The sequence below is a fragment of the Bubalus kerabau genome, chromosome 17 (assembly GCF_029407905.1).
Source record: "Bubalus kerabau isolate K-KA32 ecotype Philippines breed swamp buffalo chromosome 17, PCC_UOA_SB_1v2, whole genome shotgun sequence".
Lineage (NCBI taxonomy): Eukaryota > Metazoa > Chordata > Mammalia > Artiodactyla > Bovidae > Bubalus > Bubalus kerabau.
In genome coordinates, this window is record NC_073640.1 from 52,987,638 (window position 1) to 53,012,531 (window position 24,894).

The 24,894-nt window shown below is 52.2% G+C and overlaps 1 protein-coding gene across 1 annotated transcript in view; it reads left to right on the top strand.

The window, feature by feature from the left end:
• SPTBN4 (spectrin beta, non-erythrocytic 4) overlaps positions 1 to 24,894 on the top strand; it is a 77,228-nt gene that overhangs the window by 21,297 nt on the left and 31,037 nt on the right. The window contains exons 12-19 of the mRNA XM_055552315.1: positions 513 to 663; positions 4,406 to 5,336; positions 6,870 to 7,007; positions 10,462 to 11,212; positions 13,108 to 13,310; positions 17,578 to 17,668; positions 21,402 to 21,548; positions 23,089 to 23,352. Of these exons, the coding sequence (XP_055408290.1) occupies positions 513 to 663; positions 4,406 to 5,336; positions 6,870 to 7,007; positions 10,462 to 11,212; positions 13,108 to 13,310; positions 17,578 to 17,668; positions 21,402 to 21,548; positions 23,089 to 23,352 (2,676 nt within the window). The remainder of the gene's footprint in view (positions 1 to 512; positions 664 to 4,405; positions 5,337 to 6,869; positions 7,008 to 10,461; positions 11,213 to 13,107; positions 13,311 to 17,577; positions 17,669 to 21,401; positions 21,549 to 23,088; positions 23,353 to 24,894) is intronic.

Here is a 24,894-nt window from a genome sequence, read left to right on the forward strand (position 1 = left end):
GATTAAGTCAGAGGAAGATTGAGACAGTTTCAGAGAAAGAAATCAGAGAAAAAGAGAGCCGGAGAAGCAGACCCAAAGGTATCACCAGAAATCTATTAAAAATGGCTACAGAGGACACGCAGGAAGATGGAATCCGTTTGAGAAAGAGAGAGAGACCTACGGGGGAGAGAGAGCTGGATACAGAGCGAGATGGAGATAAGATGATGGAAGCATAGGGAGAGAGAGACACAGACACAAGCCATGGAGAGAAAGAGATAGGAATCGAGATGGAGGCAGAGAAATATAAACAAGAAAGGGATGAAGGCAGAGAGAGAGACAGAGGCCAGAACTATGGCCTCTCTCCAGAGAGACAGAGATGGAGAGAGGTGATGACAGAGACATGGAGTCTGAGACAGAGATCAGAGTTCAGGTGATGGAGTAGAGGAGCGAAGGCTGGTGTGGGTGGTGGGTGGAAGGGGGAGTGGCCTGAGGGCTGATGCCCAAGCTACACTCAGGGCAGCTCTTACTTGTAGGCTCAGCTGCTGTCCCGGGAGTGTGGGCAGCACCTGGTGGAGGCGGAGGACCTGTTGCAGAAGCATGGACTGCTGGAGGGGGACATCGCAGCCCAGAGTGAGAGGGTGGAGGCCCTCAACGCTGCTGCCCTGCGTTTCTCACAGTTGCAGGGTGAGTCTGGGGTTGAGGACTGGGGTGGAGACTTTCAGGGCTAGTGCTAACAGAAGCAAAATGTCAAAAAAGAAAAAAAGAAGAAGCAGCAGCAGAATGTCTCCTGAGATACAGATGAGGAAGTGAGCTCCCTGTCTTTGGAGGCATCCAAACACCAACTAGGATCACACTCCATCAGGGATATCACATGGGAAATTAGTGCCTTGAGTGTGAGGCTGGCCCACATGACTTCTTCCTGCTTTGAGATTCTGCAGTAATAGTTCACAGTTTTTGAGCATTTGTTATGTGCTAAGCCTTTCACAGCGGGGTCTCAGTGAATACTATAAAAAGACTGGGTGGGTAAGGCAGTTATTGTCAAGGCCTGTTCAGCATCAAGTGATAGAAACTCAATTTCAGTTAAGGAGAACAAGGGAAGGTATTGGCTGATGTAACTAAATGTGTAAGAAGGGTTGAGTTTTGCTTCAGGTATGGCTGGATCCAGGGATAGTTCAATAATGCTTTTAAGACTCCACCTGTCTCCAACTCTAGTGTTTATGCTTGTGTCACTATTGGGCAGTCCCTCCCCTTGTGGTGTAAATCTGGGACCATCCAGCCCACATTTACATCCCAGCAGCTTCATAGATCCAGCAAGAGACAGGCCCCTTTCTCCCGATATTCTGGCAAAAGGCCCAAGGAAAGCTTTCATTAGCCCATGGTGGGTTCCATTCCCACCACTCAGTCAAGCATTATGGCCCAGGGCTATATACATGATCTAATTGGCCACGTCTATGTGACATGCTCACCCAGGGCCAAGAATGGAGTCAGCTCTCTCCAAAGACATGAACTGAGAAGGGGGCAGTGATGGGATGCCATTAGCAGAAGCAGGGGCATGGATGCCGATAGGCAAAAACTTAGACTGACTCTAGAAAGGTTCTCATTTTAGTGACGTCAACACCCTCCAGCTAAAGACCACCAGGAACCCCGCTGTAGTCAAATCAAGCTTGATTTGCATGCATGGGAGTGTGGGTACCATGGGGCATCTTAGTAACAGGATGTTAAGAGGGGCTCATTGTAGGATGTGGGCTTGTGTTAGGTGATTTGGGATAATTTAATGTAGTGTATTTTGCTGCAGGTTGGATGCTATCAGGAAGTGGGGGTAATTAGACGATTGTGTGTCTTAATCATTTTTAACCAGGTGGTGGGAGGAACATGATTGGCAGGAGTGCTTCACCTTGGCCAGGCGTGGGTAGGCAGGCAGGTGACTGTTTTGTGGTTTGCACAGTGACCTTGTTTTGTGTGCACTCAGACATGATTGTGGAATGGTCTTGTCTTCGTCTCCATCATGATTGCCGAGTGGTCTTTTTTTTTTTTTATAGTTTTATCTATTTATTTTTTGGTTGTATTGGGTCTTTGTTGCTGTGCGGGCTTTTCTTTAGTTGTGGCGAGTGGGGGCAGCTCTCTCATTGTGGTGCATGGGAGTCTCATTGTGGTGGCTTCTCTTGTTGCTGAGCATGGGCTCTAGGGCGCATGAGCTTCTTTAGTTGTAGTTCCCTGGCTCTGGAGCACAGGCTCAATAGTTGTGCCCCATGGGCTTAGCTGTCCTGTGGCATGTGGGATCTTCCCAGAGCAGGGATCAAACCCGTGTCTCCTGGATTGGCAGGTGGATTCTTTACCACTGAGCCACCAGGGAAGCCCTGCTGAGTGGTCTTGTCTGATGTTTTGTCTTGTGCAACTGTGTATGAGTGCTGACAGCATCAAGACTGCTTTTTTCTTTCTCACTGATGAGGAAACTGAGGTGCAGAGGTGCAGAACTGATAAGAGGGTTTAGAGGCTGATCTGTCTCACTTCTTTATCTGGAGCTAAGGCCCTTGGGAATCCTGGTGCATTGTTAGAAAATGAAGAGGCTCTCCAGCTTTCAGGGGCTACCCAGGTGGTGTAGTGGCTAAGAATCTTCCTGCCACTGCAGGAGATGTGGGTTCGATCCCTGGGTTGGGCAGATCTCCTGGAGGAGGAAATGGCAATCCACTCCAATATTCTTGCTTGGAAATTTCCACAGAGGAGCCCAGCATGCACACACACTCCAGCTTGCAGGATGGTCAGGGGAGTTTCTCACTCTCATGGGCTGGGATATGTCCTAAGAGCAAATGTTGAGGTCTCCTTCCAAGCCCCGGTGCAGGCATCCCCATCCTGGCTCAACCCATCACCAGCCTCACAACCCCAAGAGACATCATTCATTCGCCATCCTTCACCCTTCATTCCTGTGGATGTTTGTCCAGGAGGCTCCCCCTGTCTTTTCCTTGTGAGATCTCAGCGCCCAGTGATAATGCACCAGCAGTGCCGTGGAAACAGCAAAGAGGCTAGTGTAGGGTGTGTGTTGTCATGGTGACGGGAGACAGCAGTGTGTGTGTTGTCATGGCGATGGGAGGCAGCTCTGCCTGAGAAATGGTCCAGAGTTGGCCTCCTGATGTACTACTTATTAGCTGATCCTGAGCAAGAAGCTTCACTCCCTGAGTGTGAGTTTCTTCATCGGCAAGATAGAGCTAAGGAGGATACTGGCCTCATAGGATGGTTGTGAGAACTCAGTGACATTGGGTCAGAGTAAGGGCTGGATACATGGACGCCACTGATGTTTATTATTCAGTTGGGTGCCTTGGAATTTGGGTCAATTTCAGTGAGTGTCCAGCAAAGCATAAACCTCACATGCCATCTAGGGCAGTGTCTCTCCCACTGTTTTGACCCAGTAAGAAATACATTTACCTCATGACCCACAGTTCACAGGCACACGTCCAGACACAGAGACACAAAGCCTTTGGAAAACAATGCTTCCCCTTACTTCTCATATTTTCTATTCATTCTACTCTATTCCATTAAAGAAATGCTGACTGCCACCCATTAAGTTAATCTCACAGTTCTCAAACCAGAGGTCCAGGTGTGTGCATGCGTGCTAAGTCACTTCAGTCGTGTCCAACTCTTTACGACCCCATGGACTGTAGCCTTCCAGGCTCCTCTGTCCATGGGGCTGTCTAGGCAAGAATGCTGGAGTGGGTTGCCATGCCCTCCTCCAGCAGATCTTCCCAACCCAGGGATTGAAACCACGTCTCCTGCCGCTCCTCCATTGCAGGCAGGTTCTTTAAGAGGTCCCAGGAGGAAGGTGAAATATTTGAAGATAAAAAGGAGTTTAGGTCATCACTGGGTTAAGAGATAAGATGACAGAGGATGAGAGAGGAGAGTCAAAACATAGGTTAAGAATAAAGAGGTTTCATATTGTCAATTGCTGAAGGAAAAACACTGCACTTACACTAACATATAAAGATTCTAGGATTCTCTGAGTCTCTGATTCCATTCCTCATTCAGTCAGTAAGTCACCGTTTTCACTAAGCGACTGCTCTGGGCTCCACCATGTGCTGGGCAGTGGTGGGAACATGGTCTGATGGAGACAGCCCCAGATCTTGTCCTTATGGGGCTCCCACCCCAATGGGAGAGACAGAATGTTCGCAACAGCCCAGAGGGGTCAGAGGTGGGATGAGGGAGTCACAGGCAGAGTGGCCCGCGCTGGGATGGGGGAAACAAAGAAGCCTGGGAGAGCCTGGTAAGGTGCTTGCTCCAGATTTGAGGTGTTGGGGAAGGCTGCCAGGAGGAGGGGACGCATAACCTGACATCGGGTAAAGTCGGGCCAAGGACTCGGCCTATAGCCTGTTCCACGCTCTCTTGGGCGGCTCCTGGTCCGTGCCCAACCTGGAATCTCCCCCTTTCCGTGGCCCAGGTTACCAGCCCTGCGATCCGCAGGTCATCTGCAACCGCGTGAACCACGTGCACGGCTGTCTGGCGGAGCTGCAGGAGCAGGCGGCCAGGCGGCGCGCGGAGCTGGAGGCCTCGCGGAGCCTGTGGGCGCTGCTGCAGGAGCTGGAGGAAGCCGAGAGCTGGGCCCGCGACAAGGAGCGCCTCCTGGAGGCGGCGGGCGGCGGCGGCGCAGCGGGCGCGGCGGGTGGCGCACACGACCTGTCCAGCACCGCGCGCCTCCTGGCGCAGCACAAGATCCTGCAGGGCGAGCTGGGCGGGCGGCGGGCGCTGCTACAGCAGGCCCTGCGGCGGGGCGAGGAGCTGGCCGCGGCCGGTGGCGCCGTGGGTCCGGGCGCCGAGACGGTGCACCTGGCGGGCCTGGCGGAGCGCGCGGCGAGTGCGCGGCGGCGCTGGCAGCGGCTGGAGGAGGCGGCGGCAAGGCGCGAGCGGCGGCTGCAAGAGGCGCGGGCGCTGCACCAGTTCGGAGCTGACCTGGACGGGCTCCTGGACTGGCTTCGCGACGCCTACCGCCTGGCAGCCGCGGGCGACTTCGGCCACGACGAAGCGTCCAGCCGCCGCCTGGCCCGCCAGCACCGCGCGCTCACAGGGGAGGTGGAGGCGCATCGCGGGCCCGTGGGCGGCCTGCGGCGTCAGCTGGCGACACTGGGGGGAGCCAGCGGAGCCGGGCCCCTGGTGGTGGCACTGCAGGTGCGCGTGGTGGAGGCCGAGCAGCTGTTCGCCGAGGTGACCGAGGTGGCTGCGCTGCGGCGCCAGTGGCTGCGCGATGCCCTCGCTGTCTACCGCATGTTCGGCGAGGTGCACGCGTGCGAGCTGTGGATTGGGGAGAAGGAGCAGTGGCTGCTGGCCATGCGCGTGCCCAATTCATTGGACGACGTCGAGGTGGTGCAGCACCGGTGAGCGCGCACCGGTGGGACTCCTGGTCCCCTTCGTCCCGCACGCAGTCTCGATTTCCTTGATTCAACCATTTTTCCATGTTCACACACTTGGAACCAGTGTGTGTGCGCTTAGTAGCTCAGTCAGTTCCGACTCTTTGCGACCCCATTGGACTGTACAGCCCACTGGGCTCCTCTGTCCATGCGGTTTCCCAGGCAGAAATTCTGGGATGGGGCTGCAATTCCCTTCTCCAGGGGATCTTCCCAGCAAAATGGGAATGATATTTACTGGTCGCAACCTCATGGGCTCCTGGAGAACAGTAAATGTGCAAAGTAGTTAGCAAATGCCTGGGTCCAGGGAGCATTCCAGGGGCGTTTGCTGCTATTCCTGTGAGACTTACAGTCACTTGGCTATATTAACCTCCAGAGATGGTCCAGCATGATCCCTCCCCCGGGTCGCCCATCCCTAGATGGGAAGGATGTTACCCCTTGCATAGATGTTACCTCCGCAGCTAATAAAACCACTCTGACCCTTGTCACTTTCTCTTCCCTCACCTCACTTTACATTTCTTCATAGCAGTTACCACCCTGGGACATATTAGATACTGATTTACCTGTTGGCAGACTTAGAGATGGGTCATTAAGTCAGTGGATGGACCCTCTACACCCCTCTCTCTGAGCATATTCATCCATCCACTCATTCAGTGGATACTTATTGAGCCCCTGCTCTGTTCCAGGCCTTGGGCTGGGCATTGCTGGAAACACAGGCCTGGTCCCCGCTGTTACTGTGCCCACAGTTACCCAAGCCACAGCCTTGGGCATTGTTTTAAACAAGGGAAGACCATAGCCAACTTAAAACAGTTCTCCCTGGCTGCCACGTAGAGGGTGGGCTGGAGGGGGTGAGAACGGTGGCTGGGAGCCTAGAGAGGCAGCTAGGATAGGGGCTCAGGTAGGAGAGGACAGGACTGGACCAGGGCAGGAACCCAAGAGGACAGGCCATGGGGGCAGACAGGCTTGGGGGGAGTATTTGTCCAAAACAGAGCCCAGGGCTCTGGCCTAGGGAATGGCCAGGGTTGCGGTGGGGGTGGGGGAGGTGGGGGGGTAGGGGGTTGGGGGGGCGGTGTGGGAAGGAAGGGAGGGGAGCTGTCCCTGGGATGGAGACCCAGAGGAAGAACAAACTAGGGGAGATGTTGAAGCAAGTGTGAGTCACAGCAAAGAGCCCGGACAAAGAGCACAACAGGCTTTAAGGTGGGGGACAGGCTCAAAAGGGATAATGTTGAGGCTGGAGACAGATGTGGGCTGGGGGCAAGGGTGGAAGCTGTGGGGATGGGTGAGATGGACCAGATAGGATGTAAGGGAAAGCTGAGAGGGCCCAGGGCAGAGCCCTGAGGGACCTAACACTTAAGTGGCAGGTAGAAGAGGAGCCAGCAGAGGAGCCTGAGGAGATGAGGTTGAGAGTTCAGAGGAGAACCAGGAGAAGGCAGTTTCACAGAAGCCAGTGAACAGGTCCCCAGGGTCCAGGCCTCACTGACTGTGTCCATCCTTCTTCCGCAGATTTGAAAGTCTGGACCAGGAGATGAACAGTCTGATGGGCCGTGTCCTGGATGTGAACCACACGGTTCAGGAACTGGTGGAAGGAGGTCACCCCAGCTCAGATGAGGTGCGTTCCTGCCAGGACCACCTCAACAGCAGGTAAGTGGAGCCTGGGGCTGAAAGTCCTTCTGAGTCCCAGGCCAGTTCTTCTTATCATTCTTTTCCCCAGTCATTCAACTATAGAGGTCAAGAATGTGCCCTTTCAAATTCCTGAGATGATAAGGTTGTTGTTGTTCAGTCAACCCCCTGGATCCCAGCACCCTAGGCTTCCCCATCCTTCACTATCTCCCAGAGTTTGCTCAAACTCATGTCCATTGAGTTGGTGATGCTATCCAACCAGCTCATCTTCTGTTGCCCCTTTCCTCTCCTGCCCTCCATCTTTCCCAGTATCAGTCTTTTCCAATGAGTCAGCTCTTTGAATCAGGTGGCTAAAGTGTTGGAACTTCAGCTTCAGCATGAGTCCTTCTAGTGAATAAGGGCTGCGGGCTGCCTAGTAAATTAGCAAAATCTTGAAAAAAAAATGATAATGCCCAGTGTTAGCAATGATGTGGTAAATTGAGGATAGAATACATTTCAATGGGCTCTTATTTACTTGTTCAGAAATGATTTATTGAGAATCCACTAGCTACCAGGAATTTTTCCAAGCACTTTTTTTTTAATCTCCCAATATCCCAATTGCCATAGTAAAGTTTCCAGCATTCAGAACTCTTTAAGAATAGTAACCAGTTAAATCTTTCCCCCTAGAACACTACAAGTAGCTCTTGCAAGGTAGGATTCATAGATGAACACACAGATCCAGAGAGGTGAATTCCTTATCCAGATTTACTCAATCTAGTAAGCAGGAGTCAAACCCAGTTCTGCCCGAATCCAGAGCTGAGGCCCTTGACCACATATTGCAGTCTTCCCAGCAACTCTGTGGGGGGTGTAAATACCCATATAAGAAAGGAGGAAACAGGAGCTCAGAGAGGTAAAGGTGGCCTAAGGTCCCATGGGAAATTAGGTGGGAATCAAGCCTAAATTTGAAGTTGAATTTGTCTGACTGCAGACTGTGCCCTTAACTGCTGTGCTGTGAGATCCCAATATCCAGTGATTTCCAAGCCTCTGTATCCTCAACAATCCCAGGGCACCAGGGCCTAAAAAGACAATGACAGCTAGTGATTTATGGAGGAGAAGGCAATGGCACCCCACTCCAGTACTCTTGCCTGGAAAATCCCATGGGTGGAGGAGCCTGGTAGGCTGCAGTCCATGAGGTTGCTAAGAGTCAGACACGACTGAGTGACTTCACTTTCACTTTTCACTTTCATGCATTGAAAAAGGAAATGGCAACCCACTCCAGTATTCTTGCCTGGAGAATCCCAGGGACGGGGGAGCCTGGTGGGCTGCCGTCTATGGGGTCGCACAGAGTCGGACACGACTGAAGCGACTTAGCAGCAGCAGCAGTGATTTATGGCATTTAGTGAGATGAGGCGCCAGTGCTTTAGCCACAAGAACTCATTAATCACCTAGTGAAGTGGACATAATTATCTGCCTTTTTTCAAATGAGAAAACAGAGACGACAATGATTTGCCCAAGTTCACGTGGTGAATCTGGCCAGAGCAGAATTTGAACTTGAGCCCTTCTGATTTCAGAGTCCTAATCTCTGCCCTTGTGCTGTGTCCATTCAAGAGGGGACAGAGAGAGAGTTAAGAAATAAACAATAAAAGAACAAGATATTTGGAGAATTGTAAAGATTCATGCAAGGAAACCAAACCAGTCAAACCTAAAGGAAGTCAACCCTGAATATTCATTGGAAGGACTGATACTGAAGCTGAAGCTCCAATGCTTTGGCCACCTGATGCAAAGAGCGGACTCACTGGAAAAGACCCTGATGCTGGTAAAGATTGAGGGCAGAAGGAGAAGGAGATGACAGAGGATGAGATGGTTGGATGGCATCACCGACTCAATGGACATGAGTTTGAGCAAACTCTAGGAGATAGGGAAGGACAGGGAAGCCTAGCCTGTTGCGGTCCATGGGGTCACAAAGAGTCGGACACGACTTAGCGACTGAACAACAAGACAATGCAGGAAATACAGTGACCTGGTAGGGCATAACTGGGGCTTGGGGGTGAGTTTAGATCGTGTCATGACGTTTTGAACTGGGCCCTCAAAGGGAATGAAAAGGATCTAGCCACAGGAAGAGTATAAATGGGGGAGGGAAGGGAGGGTAAGCATTCCAGGCCAGGAGCACAGCCAAGGCAAAGGCCCTGAGGCATAAAGGGGCTTGATGTGGTCCCGGAGTGTATCCCCACTCCTAGCTAGCAGGTACTGTTTGAAGTGCTTCACGAATCATATCAATAACTCATTTGACTCTCACTGCACCCCTGTGAGGTCAGTACTGTTCTATGATTGTGTGCATTTTACTGGTGGGGAAATGAGGCACAGAGAATGTTGCCAACCAAAGGGTACACAGCTCAGACCTGACTCTGAGCTTGACACTGTCCCGCAGTATCATCACTTGCTTGAGGGCACAGAACAAATTAAAAAAAAAAAATCTTTTGACGGCACCTACAGATCTTAGTTCCCTGACCAGGGATCAAACCTGTGCTCACTGCATTGGCAGTGTGGAGTCTTAACTACTGGACCATGAGGGAAGTCCCATAAATTTATTTTAGGATAAAATAGTTTTGACTCAGCACCTGGCTTATAGTACATGCTCAACTACTATTTATTGCATCCAACATATTATCTGACGTCATAAGCCAGCAGATTTCACATTCTTTGGTTCCAGAACCCTTTGCATGCTTAAAAGCAATTTAAAGACCCCCAAAGAACTTGATTAATGGGTTATATCTGTCAGTATTTACTATATTAGAAATTAATACTGAGTAATGTAAAATAGTAAGTCGTTAAAATAACAATAATAAACTTACTATGGTAACATAACTTTTTAAATGAAAAAGTGACTATTTTTCAAAACAAAAAAATGTAGCAAGAAGAATGGTGTTGTTTTGCATTTTAAAAAAATTGTTATTTACTTTGGCTGTGCTGAGTCTTTGTTGAGGTGAGAGCTTCTCTAGTTGCCTATGTGGGATCTTAGTTCCCCCACCAGGGATAGAACCTGGCCCCCTGCATTGGGGGCTGGGCGTCTTATCCATTGGACCAGCAGGAAAGTCCCTGTTTTGCATTTTTGCACATCTTTTTAATGTCTGGTTTAAGAGAAGGCAGCTGAGTACTCAGGTCTGCTTCTGCAATCAGTCTTTTTCCTGTAGCTTTTGGAAATCTCCACAGTACACTCGGCACAGAATGAAAGTGAAAAGGCAAATAGCGTCTTGGCATTTTGATGAAGATAGCTTTGCCCTCGCTCAGGTTACATTTTGAGAACCGCTGTTCTAAGCAAATGTGCCCGGCAGAGTCCATTTTACACAGGCAGGAACTGGGGCTCCGGGAGATAAGGATGACATTCCAAGGTCACACAGTGGCTGGGTTCCACCCAGGGTCATGGGCCCTCCACACCCAAGGGTTGGGGGGGGGGGGGTCTCCATCTTCCTTACACTGCCCTGCTTCTCCTGGGCAGGTGGAACCGCATCGTGGAGCTGGTGGAACAGCGAAAAGAAGAGGTGAGCGCGGTGCTGCTGGTGGAGAACCATGTGCTGGAGGTGGCGGAGGTGCGCGCCCAGGTGCGCGAGAAGCGGAGGGCTGTGGAGAGCGCGCCCCGGGCGGGCGGCGCCCTGCAGTGGCGCCTTAGCGGTCTGGAGGCGGCTCTGCAAGCGCTAGAGCCGCGCCAGGCGGCCCTCCTGGAGGAGGCGGCCCTGCTGGCTGTGCGCTTCCCGGCTCAGGCTGCGCGGCTGCATCAGGGTGCGGAGGAACTGGGCGCCGAGTGGGGCGCTCTGGCCAGCGCGGCTCAGGCCTGTGGCGAGGCGGTGGCGGCGGCCGGACGCCTGCAGCGCTTTCTGCACGACCTAGACGCCTTCCTGGACTGGCTGGTACGCGCCCAAGAGACGGCGGGCGGCGGCGAGGGGCCCTTGCCCCGCAGCCTGGAAGAGGCAGACGCGCTGCTGGCGCGCCACGCGGCGCTTAAGGAGGAAGTGGACCAGCGAGAGGAGGACTACGCGCGCATCGTGGCGGCCAGCGAGGCGCTGCTGGCGGGCGACGGCGCGGAGCTGGGCCCGGGCCTGGCACTCGACGAGTGGCTGCCACACCTCGAACTTGGTTGGCACAAGCTGCTCGGCTTGTGGGAGGCGCGCAGGGAGGCGCTGGTCCAGGCGCACGTCTACCAGCTCTTTCTGCGCGACCTACGCCAGGCGCGAGCGGTGCTACGCAACCAGGTGCCCGCTTCGGGGGTTGGCACATGTGGGTGTCTGAGGCCGCAGGGGATTTCGGGAACAGAAAACTCTATGGAGGAGTGTGTTTGCGGGGACCACTGGGTTCCTGGCGTACCTCATGCTGCGGGGGTGGGGGGGCGGGCAGCGCGGGTATCTGGTATGAATAGCTGGGTTTGTGAATAATCCTGTGTGAACAAGTGTGGGTGTGTGTATAACAGAATTTGAGTATTACGATGGGGAGTAGGGTGTCTTAGTCTGGTAGAGGTGACTAAGAGTTTGTGGACTGTTCTGAGTGAGTAATGCACTTGGACGTTCTTTGGAGTGACTTCCTGGGTTTGTGGGTTATCTGGAAGGAAATAAGAGTATGAGTTTGATTGGTGATGGTTAATGGGGTTTAAAGAAGCTCTTGGGGTGGATAACAGAGGATGAAGGTTATGGCAGGAAGGTTCAGGTTGAGGGATTCTTGTGGTCAGTAAATGTGGATTATGTGGCTGTGGGGGCCTAAATTAGCAGACTATCTTCTTCTTGGGAATGGCAGATTGTCTGCACAGCGTCACTGCGTTTATTATGGCTTGAGGAATCAAGTGCCATGGTTATCTGGGAACAGCTGATCCAATTCAAGGATCTTTCTGCGATGGGAACCAAGTTTGAGGATTTGGACACGATAAAAATATCTAGTTTTCAGATTGTCCAAGAGTAGGTACCAGCTTTTAGGAATCATTTTAGGAAACATGGGCTTCCCAGGTGGTGCTACTGGTAAAGAATCTGCCTGCCAATGCAGGAGATGCAAGAGACGAGGGTTCAATCCCTGAGTTGGGAAGATCCCCTGGAGGAGGAAATGGCAACCTACTCCAGTACTCTTGTCTGGGAAATCCCATGGACAGAGGAGCCTGGCGGGCTATAGTCAGTGGGGTCACACAGAGTCAGACAGGACTGAGCAGGAACACCTGTTGGAAAGCATGACAGCCTGTGCTGGTGTCAAGAGAGAGCTGGCTTAGACGGAGGATGAGCTGGAGGAGCAGACAGCAGGCCCCTGGAATCATGAGGTTACTAAACACTGCAGCTGAGGTGGCCTTGAGACACTCATTCTGACCCACCCATGTTACCAGTTAGAAAGCTAACCCCAGAGAGGGAAGGAACTTCCTTGAAGTCATATGGCACCTGGTAAGTCTTCATCAATTAATCAAATACTTACGGAGTGCCTACGCTATATCAGGTGCTTTTCTGGAGCTGAGCACAGAAGAAACAGAACACAAAATCCCATCCTCATGTGGCTGGCATTCATGTGTGTGTGTGTGTGTGTGTGTGTGTGTGTGTGTGTCTGTGGAGGAGATGGAGGAGATGATAAAAAAGTAACTGCATATATAATATCATGTCAGATGTATGCTATGAAAGGATTTCCTAGGTGGCTCAGTGGGAAAGAATCCACCTGCCAAGCAGGAGACTCGGGTTCACTCCCTGGGTCAGAAAGATCCCCTGGAGAAGGGAATGGCAACCCACTCCAGAATTCTTGCCTGGAAAATCCCATGGACAGAGGAGCCTGGCGGGCTGCAGTTCATGGGGTTGCAAAGAGTCGGACACAATTTAGGGATTAAAGAACAACATCAAATACGCTGTGAAAAATAACAAAGCAGAGTAAAGGGATAGCTGCGGGGGGTGGGGGGGGGGAGCATGGAGAGGATGATACTTTTGACAGAAGGTCAGAGACCTGAGGAAAGTGAAAGAGCCAGGATGGGGATATCTGGAGGGAACAGCATGGGGCAAGGACCTGACGTGGGGCCACGCCTGGCATGCTCAATGCTAGAACCTAGTGAGCAGGGGAGAGCAAAGTGGAGGCTGGGCAGGCTGGTCCTGGATGGAGCAGGGCCGACCAGAGCCTCCCCGTCCTCCATCCCCAGGAGATGGCACTGTCAGGTCAGGAGCTGCCGGGCACCGTGGAGTCGGTGGAGGAGGCGCTGAAGCGGCACCGCGATTTCCTCACCACGATGGAGCTGAACCAGCAGAAGATGCAGCTGGCCGTGCAGGCCGCCGAGGGCCTGCTGAGACAGGGCAACGCCTACGGGGAACAGGCCCAGGAGGCTGTGACGCGGCTGCTGGAGAAGTAGGTCCCTCAGACCCCAGGGGCCCAGGGGCTGGGATTAAGCACAGAGGAGGGGTGACGAGGCCAGAGTTCCCTTTCCTTCCATCACACTTCTGCTTCTCTGTCTCTGTTTTTTTGGCCGAGCCATGAGGCTTGTGGGATCTTGGATCCCTGACCAGGAATCGAACCCGTGCTCCCTGCAATGAAAGAGCTGAGTCCTAACCACTGGGCCTCCAGGAAATTCTCTCTTTGTCTCTCTCTGATTTCTACTTAATTCCATATTGCTTTAGATTTGATTTAAGTTGATGTTGGTGAAAAGGTAACTTGTGATTGATAACCCCAAAGCTGCAGAAGTCTGTACTGTGAAAAGTTTCTCTGCCAAGCCTGCCCTCAGCCTGGAATAGCAGGACTGGTTGTTACAATGTTAACATCTACTGTGTGTCAAGCACTATTCTAGTTCAGTTCAGTTCAATTCAGTCACTCAGTTCTGTCCGACTCTTTGCAACCCCATGAATCGCAGCACGCCAGGCCTCCCTGTCCATCACCAACTCCCAGAGTTCACTCAGACTCACGTCCATAGAGTCAGTGATGCCATCCAGCCATCGCATCCTCTGTCGTCCCCTTCTCCTCTTGCCCCCAATCCCTCCCAGCATCAGAGTCTTTTCCAATGAGTCAACTCTTCGCATGAGGTGGCCAAAGTACTGGAGTCAGTTTTAGCATCATTCCTTCCAAAGAAATCCTAGGGCTGATCTCCTTCAGAATGGACTGGTTGGATCTCCTTGCAGTCCAAGGGACTCTCAAGAGTCTTCTCCAACACCACAGTTCAAGAGCATCAATTCTTCGGCACTCAGCTTTCTTCACAGTCCAACTCTCACATCCATACATGACCAATGGAAAAACCATAGCCTTGACTAGATGGACCTTTGTTGGCAAAGTAATGTCTCTGCTTTTGAATATGCTATCTAGGTTGGTCATAACTCTTCTTCCAAGGAGTAAGCGTCTTTTAATTTCATGGCTGCACTATTCTAGGCCCTGGGCAAAACAGCAACCCTTCCCTTCCCAAGAAATATTCCAGCCCCCAAGCAGTGACAGGGAAGCCTGACATGCTGCAAGCTGTGGGGTCGAAAAGAGTCACCATGGGGTCGCAAAGAATCGGACACCACTTAGTGACTGAACAACATGACACCAAGCAGAGTCCTTTACAGGATTTCCTTCAGGCCTGCTTCTTTCTGTCTGTCATCACTGTTTCTACTCATCCTCGTGACCCCAGATTTCTCCTCTCTGGCATGAGTGAGGCCGGAGGAGAGCCTAATACTCCTCTGTCTTTTGTCTCCTGATGGAAATCATACCCCGTCCCTCCACCACTGTCCAGAGTCCTGAGACCCCAGCCCCTTATCTGTCTGGCTCTGGCATCCTTTTTCCCTAAATTTATTTGGGAAATGGATGGTGGAGTTTCCTAAAGGAAACTTGTATGGGGATTCTCATCCTGAGGAAACAAATTCATGATCTAGTGTCCCCAACTCCAGGCCTGGCACCTTCTTTCTTTCACTCCATGTTTCTTTTTTTTTTTTTTTTAATTATATTGGCTTTATTTGTTTATTTGGCTGTATCGAGTCTTAGTTGCCACACACAGGATCTTCACTGCATGGCACGGACTCTCTAGTTGTGGCACACAGGCTTAGTTGCTCCAAGGCATGTGGGAATCTTAGTTCCCTAACCACGGATCTAACTCAAGCCCCCTGCATTGCAGGGCAGACTCTTTAACTGCTGGACAACCAGGGAAGTCCTTCACATTTCTTGAGTATCTACTCTCCGCCAGGCTCTGCAGAATCAGGAGGAGGAGCCTGGAGGGCTGTTCTTTTGAGTCGCGCCTTTCTTCCTTTGAAGTCATTACTTGTTTCTTTCGTTCTATTGTTTATTCATTTATTCTTCAGCCAATTAAACAGGGACTGAGTCCATGCTGTGTTCCCGGCTCCATGTGGGGCAGTGCCGGGCATCCCCTGGTAATCGGGTCAGAACACGATTCCATCCTTTACAGAGCTCTCATGCCATCTGGCAAGGATGGCCAAGAATGGTCAGGGCCGGGCTGGGGGAAGCATGGGCAGAATGGGCAGGTCCAGGATGGAAGAGATGCAGGGGTCTGAGGGAGCCCTGGGGTCAGACAGCGCCAGGTCCCAGTCCCAGCTCTGCCTGTCAACCTGTGAGATTCAGGGCAAGTCACTTCTCTCTCCCCATGGGCCTCACCTCGCCTGGAACCTGGCCCTGCCCTGCGTGAAAAGATGTTCTTGCGTTTTGTCTGCATTTGGCACATGAGGCTCAGAGAGGGGAACAGACTGGCCAGAGGTCACAGCTGTTTTCTCACCCTCCAGGAGACAAAGGGTTTCTCTCATCCCTGGGACAAGTTGGCTGGTGAAGGCCTGGAGGGACTGAGTTCAGTTCCATTTCAGAGGCATTTCCTGTTTCCTGAGCTGAATCTGGGCAGGACGGAGTGCATACTCTGCTTGTCTCTGGCTCTTCATGTTCCTCCATTCAGCTGTGTGCTCGGGTATCTTTGTAACTTCCTCTCACATACTCCATCGCTTTGCCTCCATCTCTCTGTAATCTATGTATCTGTCTCCTTCTCTCTCCCTGTTTTTTCTACTTATATCTACATCTGTCTTTTCTGCTGCCTCTCTCTTTTTCTCAGACATTTTACTTCTGTTTCTGCCCTCCCTCTTTCTCTCTGCCTGTCTCTCTTTCTCTGTCTTTTAAAATTAATTTTTGGCTGTGCCGGGTCTTCATTGCTGCTCATGGGCTCCTCTTGTTGCAGAGCATGAGCTCTAGAGAGAGGGCTCAGTAGTTTCAGCGCATGGGCTTAGTTGCTCCGTGGTACATGGAATCTTCCTGGCCCAGGGATCAAAGCTGTGTCCCTGCATTAGCAGGCAGATTCTTAACCACTGGGCTACAAGAGAAGTCCCCTCTATGTCTCTCTTGCTTTCTTTCACTCATCAAATATGTATTGAGCACCTACTGTGTGCCAGGCCCCTTTTTTAGGTATTGGGGAATACAGGGGTGAGCAAAACAGATAAAAATTCCTGCCCTTGTGGAATGACATCCTATGGGGAAGACAGGATAAATACGGGATATATACAGTGTGTTGGACAGCGTTAAGTGCAAGGGAGAACGTTAAAGAAAAGAAAGCCAGAAAGTGTTGGGCAGTGGTCAGGAGGGGTCTTGCTAAGAAGGTGACATTTAAGCACACTTTGAGGGGAAGAGCGTTCCAGGCAGAGGAAACAGCCAATGCCAGCCAACACTCTGAGCTGGGAGTTGTTTGTTCAAGGCACAGCAAAGTGGGACCCTTTCAGCCCTCTCTGCCAGGCCTCTCGGGCGCTTTGCCTGCACTGCAGGCAGGAGGCCAGGCTGCCTGGGGCTGTGATGCCTGCTGGCTCCGGGTTGGCAGGGCCTGGGTGCAGCCTGGCCAGTTCACTTAGACCAAGGGCCTGCCTCTCTTTGCCTCCCTACGGCTCCAGCCCTGCTCTATCCATGCCCTGCTTTCATCCCTCTTTCCAGCTCTGTTGCAGCCATCTGTCTGGCTGGTTGTGTCTTACTGGTGGCATCTTGCCACTTCTCTACCTGTCCCTTTCTGGGCTCTCCCTCCCAAGACTCCCTCAGCCACTTTCTTTCCCTCTGCTTCCTTGTCTATGGTGGTCTCTTGCTCTCTGTCTCTCTGGCACTACCCCAGCTTCATTTCTTTTTCTCTATCTTTTCCTATTTTCTCTATCTCTGGGCCTCTTTCTCAGTCTCTCCTGAGTCTCTGTCAATCACTCTTTCTCGAGGTCTCTGTTTCTCTCTGTCTCTGGTCTTGTGTGTGTTTCTGTTTGTCTCTCTAGGTCCTTGCATCCTTCTCTGTCTCTCTGAGTCAGTCTACCTCTCCCTCCTGATCTTTCTCTCTAGGTGTCTCTTGTTCTCTAAGTTTTTGTCTCCCTTGGTATCTCTTACTCTGTCTGTAGATCTCTGTTATCTCTCTCTATGGGGTTGTGCCTCTCTAAGTGTCTGTATTTCTTTCTTTCCAGATGTCTACCTGTCTCTGTCCCTCTCTCCCTCCCCTCTGTCCTCTCCAGCTCTGTCTCTGGCTTTGCCCCCACTGATGTTTCTTTGCCTTTCCTTGCATCCCCACGTTGCTCTCTCCTCTTGCTCGTTCGTACATATGCCCCAGGTTCCTAGCCCTGCCAAGTTCGATGCCCTCACAGCCCTGCTGCTAGCGCCCCCAAACTCAGGCTTCCCCCAACTCCTATCTTCTCATCCCCAGGAGCCAAGAAAATCAACTACGGGCCCATCAATGGATGCAGAAGCTACACGACCAGCTTGGGCTGCAGCACTTCCTCCGAGACTGCCACGAGGTAGGAACTCTAGCTGAATTCCAGCTGTGCTGGGCACTGGGACTTCTTCGCTAGGAAGGGAAGTGCTCCAGAGCAGAGGCGTGGTGGGGGCAGGGACGCCCCGTCTAAGTGGGTCGCGGAGCGATGTTCACCTGGCACCGCCAGGAGGCGTGCGCATCCTGGCCTCAGTGCGCATGCTCCTCAAGTCCCTCCGCCCACGCGGACGCGGGGAGGGGCCTTGGGCGCCCCTGGCAACGGCGCGCGTCCGCGCCTAAGGGTCCCGCGGGGACGCGCGCTGATCTCACCTTACCCGCAGGAGATTCGTGAGAAGTGCTTTGCTGGGGAGAGGGACCAGAGACAAGGAGAGGAGTATGCGGGGAGGCGCGGGTGGACTAGAAATCCAGAGCGCAGCTTCGATCAGAGGTGGTCCAGGACCAAGACTTCACCCCTTTAAAAGTGTCCAGGAATCAAGCTCTGCCCCTTTGGAGATGATCTGCACACCCGTTAGGATCTCCCCAAAACAGAGGTGGTCTAGATCCCTTTCTTCATTAGAGACGACTCAGGAGATAACGTTGCCTTGCATTCTATAGAAACTATGCTGGATTCTGACCCCATAAGAGATGGACCCATGAGAGATGGCCCAGTAAACATTTTCCTATTCCCAAACAGAGATGATCCTGGTCTCACCTATCTACCTGACCCGGGATAATTAGCAACCCCTCCACGAAGACACAGTACAAGTTTTCTGCAACCAAAGATGGTTCAGGAACCAGGTCCCAGTCCCCCCAGTCAAAGATGATTTGATTCCCGCCATGGTGAAGCCCCGTGTTCCACTCCCCCCGCCGCCCACCCCTCCCACCCCCCATGAAATGGTTAAGGGCTTCCATCCTCTCCTCCCAACTCAAGTTCGTTAGAGATGGGTCTGGGACTCGAACCTACTAGAGATAGGTTCGGGTACTCCCTGTCCCCTGCCTTTTTCCCACTGGGAGAGTATTCTGGACTGAAGTCTTAAATAAGAGTCCAGGCCCCCTCCCACATTTTCCACTCCTGTATATCTGAGATAGCCAGGAATCTGAGCCCCTTCCCATCAGAGATGATTCAGAAGCTCACCCCCCTCACATCGCTGGAGTAAGCCAGGTTCCAGCCTACCCCCCAGCCCCTCTCCGCCGCTGTTTGGCCCTGGAGCCCCTTCCCTCTCTCGTTAGATTGTTATGGACCAAGCCCAATCATCTGAGATGGCGCAGAACCCCCGCCCCCCATCCCACGCTTTAGGGAGGGTGATGATTTCTCCACCCGCATCTGGGGCCCGGTAGGGAGGCGGGCACCGAGGCAGGCAGGGGGCGCGCGCGGGCGGGCGCGTTGCCGCGGCGCGGGGGCGGGGGAGGGGGCGCGCGTCCGCCGGAGACTCAGCCGTCACCACCGCTGCCGCCGCCGTCGCAGTGGAGGGGCGAGAACCCGCCCGCCCGCCGCAGGGACGCCCCATCAACGCCTCCGCCACTTCAGGTCTCGGGGGCGCCCAGGGGAGGGGGCTGATGCGCGCCCCCGCTGAGGCGGGCGGGGGGGGGCGGGTAGGGGGCTTGGGCGCGTGCTCGCCCGCCCGCCGCGGGAGGGAGGGAGGGGCGTAGGCGGCGCGGGGGTGGGTCGGCTGGGCGCTGGGACCCCAACCCCGGGGAGGGGCCCAGATGCCGGGAGCTGTCCGCGGTGCTGCTGCGGGTGGGACTGAGGGGCCGGGTCCCAAGGGATAGTATCGGAGACACGGGACTTCTAAGGCTACTCCTGGGGTAGTGTGGGTTTGCCCTGGGGATTAAGAGGGTCCCAACCTCTCTAGGGGCCTCTTCTCTGGGTAGTGAGGCATCTGAGATTTGCGCTGAGGTGGGGGGGACTCTCAACCTTTGAAGAGATTCTTCCCTGGTTCTTGCGGAATCTGAATTAGCCTTAGATGATGGGGGCGAGTCACTTTTGCCGGGATCTGCCTTGGGCGATGAGGGTCTTGGACTTGTTCTGGGTTTGGAGTGCTCCGGCTTTGGGGGCTTCCCCCCCAAGTTATTTGGGACTCTGGCTTTGCCTTCAGTGATGGGGGGTCAGTCACTTTGGGGGGGGCTTTACTTTGATGACGGAGTACCTCTCCTTCAGGGTCTTTGCTTTCCCTGTGAGCTGTGACTGCCATTGGCAAACTCTTCCCTGTTATGTGGGGAATCTGTGAATAGCGTTGGAGGATTCAGCATTTGACTTGGCTTGTGTGTGTGTGTGTGTGTGTCTATGTATGTATGAAGGAGTCTGAAACTGTCCTGGACCCCTGGGGAGCACATGCCCAGGGGACAGAGTGGTGTTTGGCCGACTGGGAATTTGTCCTTGGCTATGACTGCAAGCTAGAGTCCATGGGTTGTTTTTTTTTTTTTTTTTTCCCAAGAGGGAGGAGGAGAATCTTGTGACTGAGGGGGGAGGAGAAAGAGGAGGAGCAAACTGTCCAGGTGCCAGGTTTGGTCATGAGTGGGGAGGTTCCTGCTTGAGGGACAAGTCTTATTGGAAGGGAAGGGTGGCTCAGAAAGCAGCCTTGTGATTGGTCCTGCTGAGAGTAGAGAGAAGGGCCCACTCCTGTTGCTTGCGTTTGGATGACTGATTTTGTTGGGAAGTGGGGGCACTAGAACTGGCTTTGGTTTGGGAGGGGGGTTGGCTACAGAAGTTCTCTCTGGTCCATGTTGGAGAGTCTGATCCTAGATTTGGAGTGTCTCCTTTGGGGCAGACTCATTTGGGGAGCCAGAAGGTAGCCCTGATGCTTGCATTTGGGGGGTTGGCTTTGCTTGGGGGTTAGAACTCATCATGGTCTTGGGAAACTGTAGTCTTGGCCTGAATCCTCAAGGCTGGATCTAGGGAATCCTGTGGGCTCATTAGCCAGGCTGGACCTGGGTTGCAGGGCACAGGTCTACCCCAGATGGGAGGGATGGTTTGGAGGGAACTAGACTTGGCACTGGGGCTTCCCAGGTGGTGCTACTGGTAAAGAATCCGCCTGCCAATGCAGGAGATGCAAGAGACACAGGTTCCATCTCTGGGATGGGAAGATCCCCTGGAGCAGGAAGTGGCAACTCCAGTATTCTGGCCTGGGAAATCCCATGGGCAGAGGAGCCTGGCAGGCTGCAGTCTATGGGGGCCATAAAGAGTCAGACATGACTGAGCATGCACACAGACTTGGCGCTAGTTGGGAGATTTTAAGGGGTTCATCTAGCCATATCGGGGGTTTGTGTTTAGATATGGGGCCTTCACTTGATACCTTTGGGAATGATTTGGATATCTTGAATTGGTCCTTATTAGAGGTGGTGAGAGGAATCAAAGGATCTAAGTATTTCTGGGGGTGGAGTGCAAGGCTGAATGAACTGAATTAGGTTGGGGGGCTTGTTTTGGAGGTTTGATTTGGCTAGGGGTAGGAAGACTGGTCCAGGAACCCTGCCTGGGAGCTTAGGTCTTGTGGGGAGTTGAGAAGGGCTGTCCTGAAGACAGGGGCTAAGGGATGAGGCATTCTGGAGAGCCTTTCATCCATCCTGTACTCCCTAGAAGAGGGCTTAAGCTGCCCTCACTACAGCCCCCCAACCCCCGCCATGAAGGCCTTACTTGCAATGGTTCTTCCATCCCACGTTTTTCTTCCTCCCCAGTCCTAGAAGCCTAGCCCCCCCCTCCAAACTGGGGACATGGTGGTGGGAATGGGGGGCTATGCTAGGTTGTGGAGAATTGGCTGAGCCCCTCCCCCTGTCCTGCATAGCTGGATGGCTGGATCCATGAGAAGATGCTGATGGCGCGGGACGGCACACGGGAAGACGGCCACAAGCTGCATAAGAGATGGCTCCGGCACCAGGCATTCATGGCCGAGCTGGCTCAGAATAAGGAGTGGCTGGAGAAGATTGAGAGGGTGAGGATTCAGAAAGCCCCTCTGCCTCTGCCCAGGGTCAGGGTCCTCCAGGGAACTCATGTCTCACCTCCTTCACACTCCACTGCCAGCCTGCATTTCTCATACCTTTGAACTGCTTCAGGTCATTTCCATGCCTATTCCTAGCTCTGTGGCCTTGAGTAATTCATGTAACCTCTCTGAGCCTCAGTTTGCCCATCTGTAAAATGGCCAGCATCTCTTCTGAATGGCTGTTAAATATTTCACCCCTTCCTAGAATCTCTTCGCCAGGCTTCCTTCCACACCATTTGGAGCATTTGCAGTAGGAAGTCAGGCAGTCAGAGTGAGGCAGCCCCAGGAAGCTAGGGTTAAAGTGAGCATTGGACTTCCAGGGACATCCCAGGGCTCTCATTCTGTCTATGCCTGTTACCAGCTCTGGGGCCTCGAGGGAATTGCATTAACTTCTTTGAGCCTCAGTTTGCTCTGCTGTATTTTCATTTTTTATTATTTTTTACTTTTAATTTTTTACTGAAGTATAGTTGATTTACAATATTGTGTTAGTTTTTGGTGTACAGCAAGGTGATTCAGTTATGTATATGTATATATATATATAGATAGATAGATGCATATATTTTTTTCTTATGGTTTATTATGGGATATTGAATATAGTACCCTGTTCTATCCAATAGACCTTGCTCTACTTTATTTTTTTAATTTTATTTTTTAACACCAAAAGCATTTTGTATTGGGGTTTAGCCAATTAACAATATTGTGATTGTTTCAGGTGAACAGTGCAGGGGCTCAGCCATATATATTATGCTCTACCTTAAAATTAAGGAAATAAATAATAACTTCCCTGGACTCTTGTGTATTTAAAGTACTTAACACAAGGCCAGGCACCTAGGAGCTGTCATTGCTATGGTGTTGTTATTTTTAATATGTAATATGATATATGTGGCTCTAGGCCAACATATGTAGGAGTTGGACTTCAGTCTTGGGGGGACCCAGGTAGATTTTTGCTGTAAACATCAACCCCCAAAATTGCCCCTAGACCTGCAGCCCTGTATCCCCCCACCATTCTAACTCAAACGGAGACACCAAGGTGGGTCTTAAACCCTTAAATGGTCACTGGTGCCCCATAAATGGTGGCATGAGGCAAAGCCATGCTCCTTGACTTTGAATGTAACAGAGGTTTGCTCTCTCTGCCTCTCTCCCCCTCTGTCTCTTTCCTCCTTCTGCCTCTCTCCGTCTTATGGTCCTCTTGCCATGTTTGTAACTTGCTACATATCTGTGTCCATCACTGTTTTCTCCCTGTCTCCTTCCCATGCCTCTGTGTGTGTCTCTGCCTCCCTCCCCCCACCGCTATCTGTCTGTCTGTCCCTCCTCCTCTCTCCTCCCATGCTTGGTGCTTTCTCTGCATCGACACCCCATGTCTTTGTCTCTCTGTGTGCTCTCAACTCCTTGTTTCCGTCTTTCTCTCCATATCTCTCCCTATGATCTGCTGCCCTCGTATTTCTCTGTCCCTCGCTCACTCTGATTTCCTACCCCCCATCGTCTGGGGCAGGAGGGCCAGCAACTGATGCAGGAGAAACCAGAGCTGGCGGCCTCGGTGCGGAAGAAGCTGGGCGAGATCCGGCAGTGCTGGGCGGAGCTGGAGAGCACCACTCAGGCCAAGGCGAGGCAGCTGTTTGAGGCCAGCAAGGCCGACCAGCTGGTGCAGAGCTTCGCGGAGCTGGACAAGAAGCTCCTTCACATGGAAAGCCAGCTGCAAGATGTGGACCCTGGTGGGGACCTGGCCACTGTCAACAGCCAGCTGAAGAAGCTGCAGGTATGGCCTGGCTGATGCAGGTATGGCCTGGCTGATGCAGATGGGGGCTTTCTAAACACAGTAGGGCCCCAGCCAGAGTCAGACCCCACAGGAGGTATTTCAGAGGATATTTAAGATAGGGGTTTAGTTCAAATGTGTTAGAAGGGCTGGAAGTGGAAAGGGAATATGAGACAGTCCAGCTAGTTAGTTACCGGAAGCAGCCGCCGCCCCTAGGGCAGGAGAGGAAAGGGAGAAGAAAGATTTAGAGCCAAGAAGGTAGATAACAAGCACACTGAGGGTTTCTCAGAACCCTGACATCTGTTTCCCTGGATAGAGAAACCAAGGCCCAGGGGTCGGGGGATGGCTTTACACAGAACAATAACAGTATTCATGGGACTTGCCTGGTGGTCCAGTGGTTACAGCTCCGTGCTCCCAATGCAGAGGGCATGGGTTTGATCCCTGGTCATGAAACTAAGATCATTCATGCCGTGCCACGTGGCAAGCAAACAACAACAAGAAGAAATGGCATTCATGGAGTGCTTCCTACTGAGGAAGCCTCTTTGCTCAGCTCTTACTGACTCCCGCCAGCAATCCTGAAAGAGCAGTACTATTATTATCTGCCATTTGACCAACAAGGAAACTGAGACAGAAGGTAGAATGCCTGGCCCAGGGACACACAGCCAGTCAGCGTCTCCATCACAAAGCAGGGGCTCTTAGAAGACAGACCACGTCTGCTTTATCTCTGCTTCTAGCCCGGCAGCCAGTGGATGCTCAGTATCTGACTGATGTGCTGACTGAAGGTTTGAATGTGGGTGTTGAGTCTGTCTCACCTCTCAAGGTGTGACAACTCCTGGCCATACATCTTAGGAACTATGCCTGAGGCTCTGGGGGGTGAACGTATGGCCCAGGGGAGCAAGTGGCCGAGCCTGGATTCAAATCCAGGTCCCTCACCTCTTCACTGCTCCTGCATAATTATGCATCTAGAGTGCTTGACACGGTGTCTGGCAAAAAAAAAAGTCAGCTGATAATAAAAATCCATGTCACCGGTTAGTATTTATTCAGTTATCTATGCAGCGAATCTTTATTGAGCAGTTATGTCAGCACGCCAGGCACTTTTCTAGAATACAGCAGTAAGCAAAACAGATGGAAAATTGCAGCCCCTGTGAGGCTCCCATTCTGGAGAGATGGGCAAAGGAGCAAAGAGAAACACAGACCTGCATGAGATGCCAGGGTCGTTACCGCTTTCTCTACCCCAGTGGTTCTCAACTGTCTCGTCTCTAGGATCCCTTACAAATCTCCAGGATCTCTTACAAATCCCTGAGAATCCCAAAGAACTGGTTTGTGTGGATTTTATCTGCTGATGTTTACTATATTAAAAATTAAAACTGAGACATATTTTTAAAAAATATTTTAATTTATTTGGCTGTACAGGTGTTAGTTGCAGCAGGCAGCATCTTTAGTTGTGGCATGCAGGCTCTTAGTTGTAACATATGGAATCTAGTTCCCTGAACAGGGATCAAACCTGGGCCCCCTGCATTGGGAACACAGAATCTTAGTTACTGG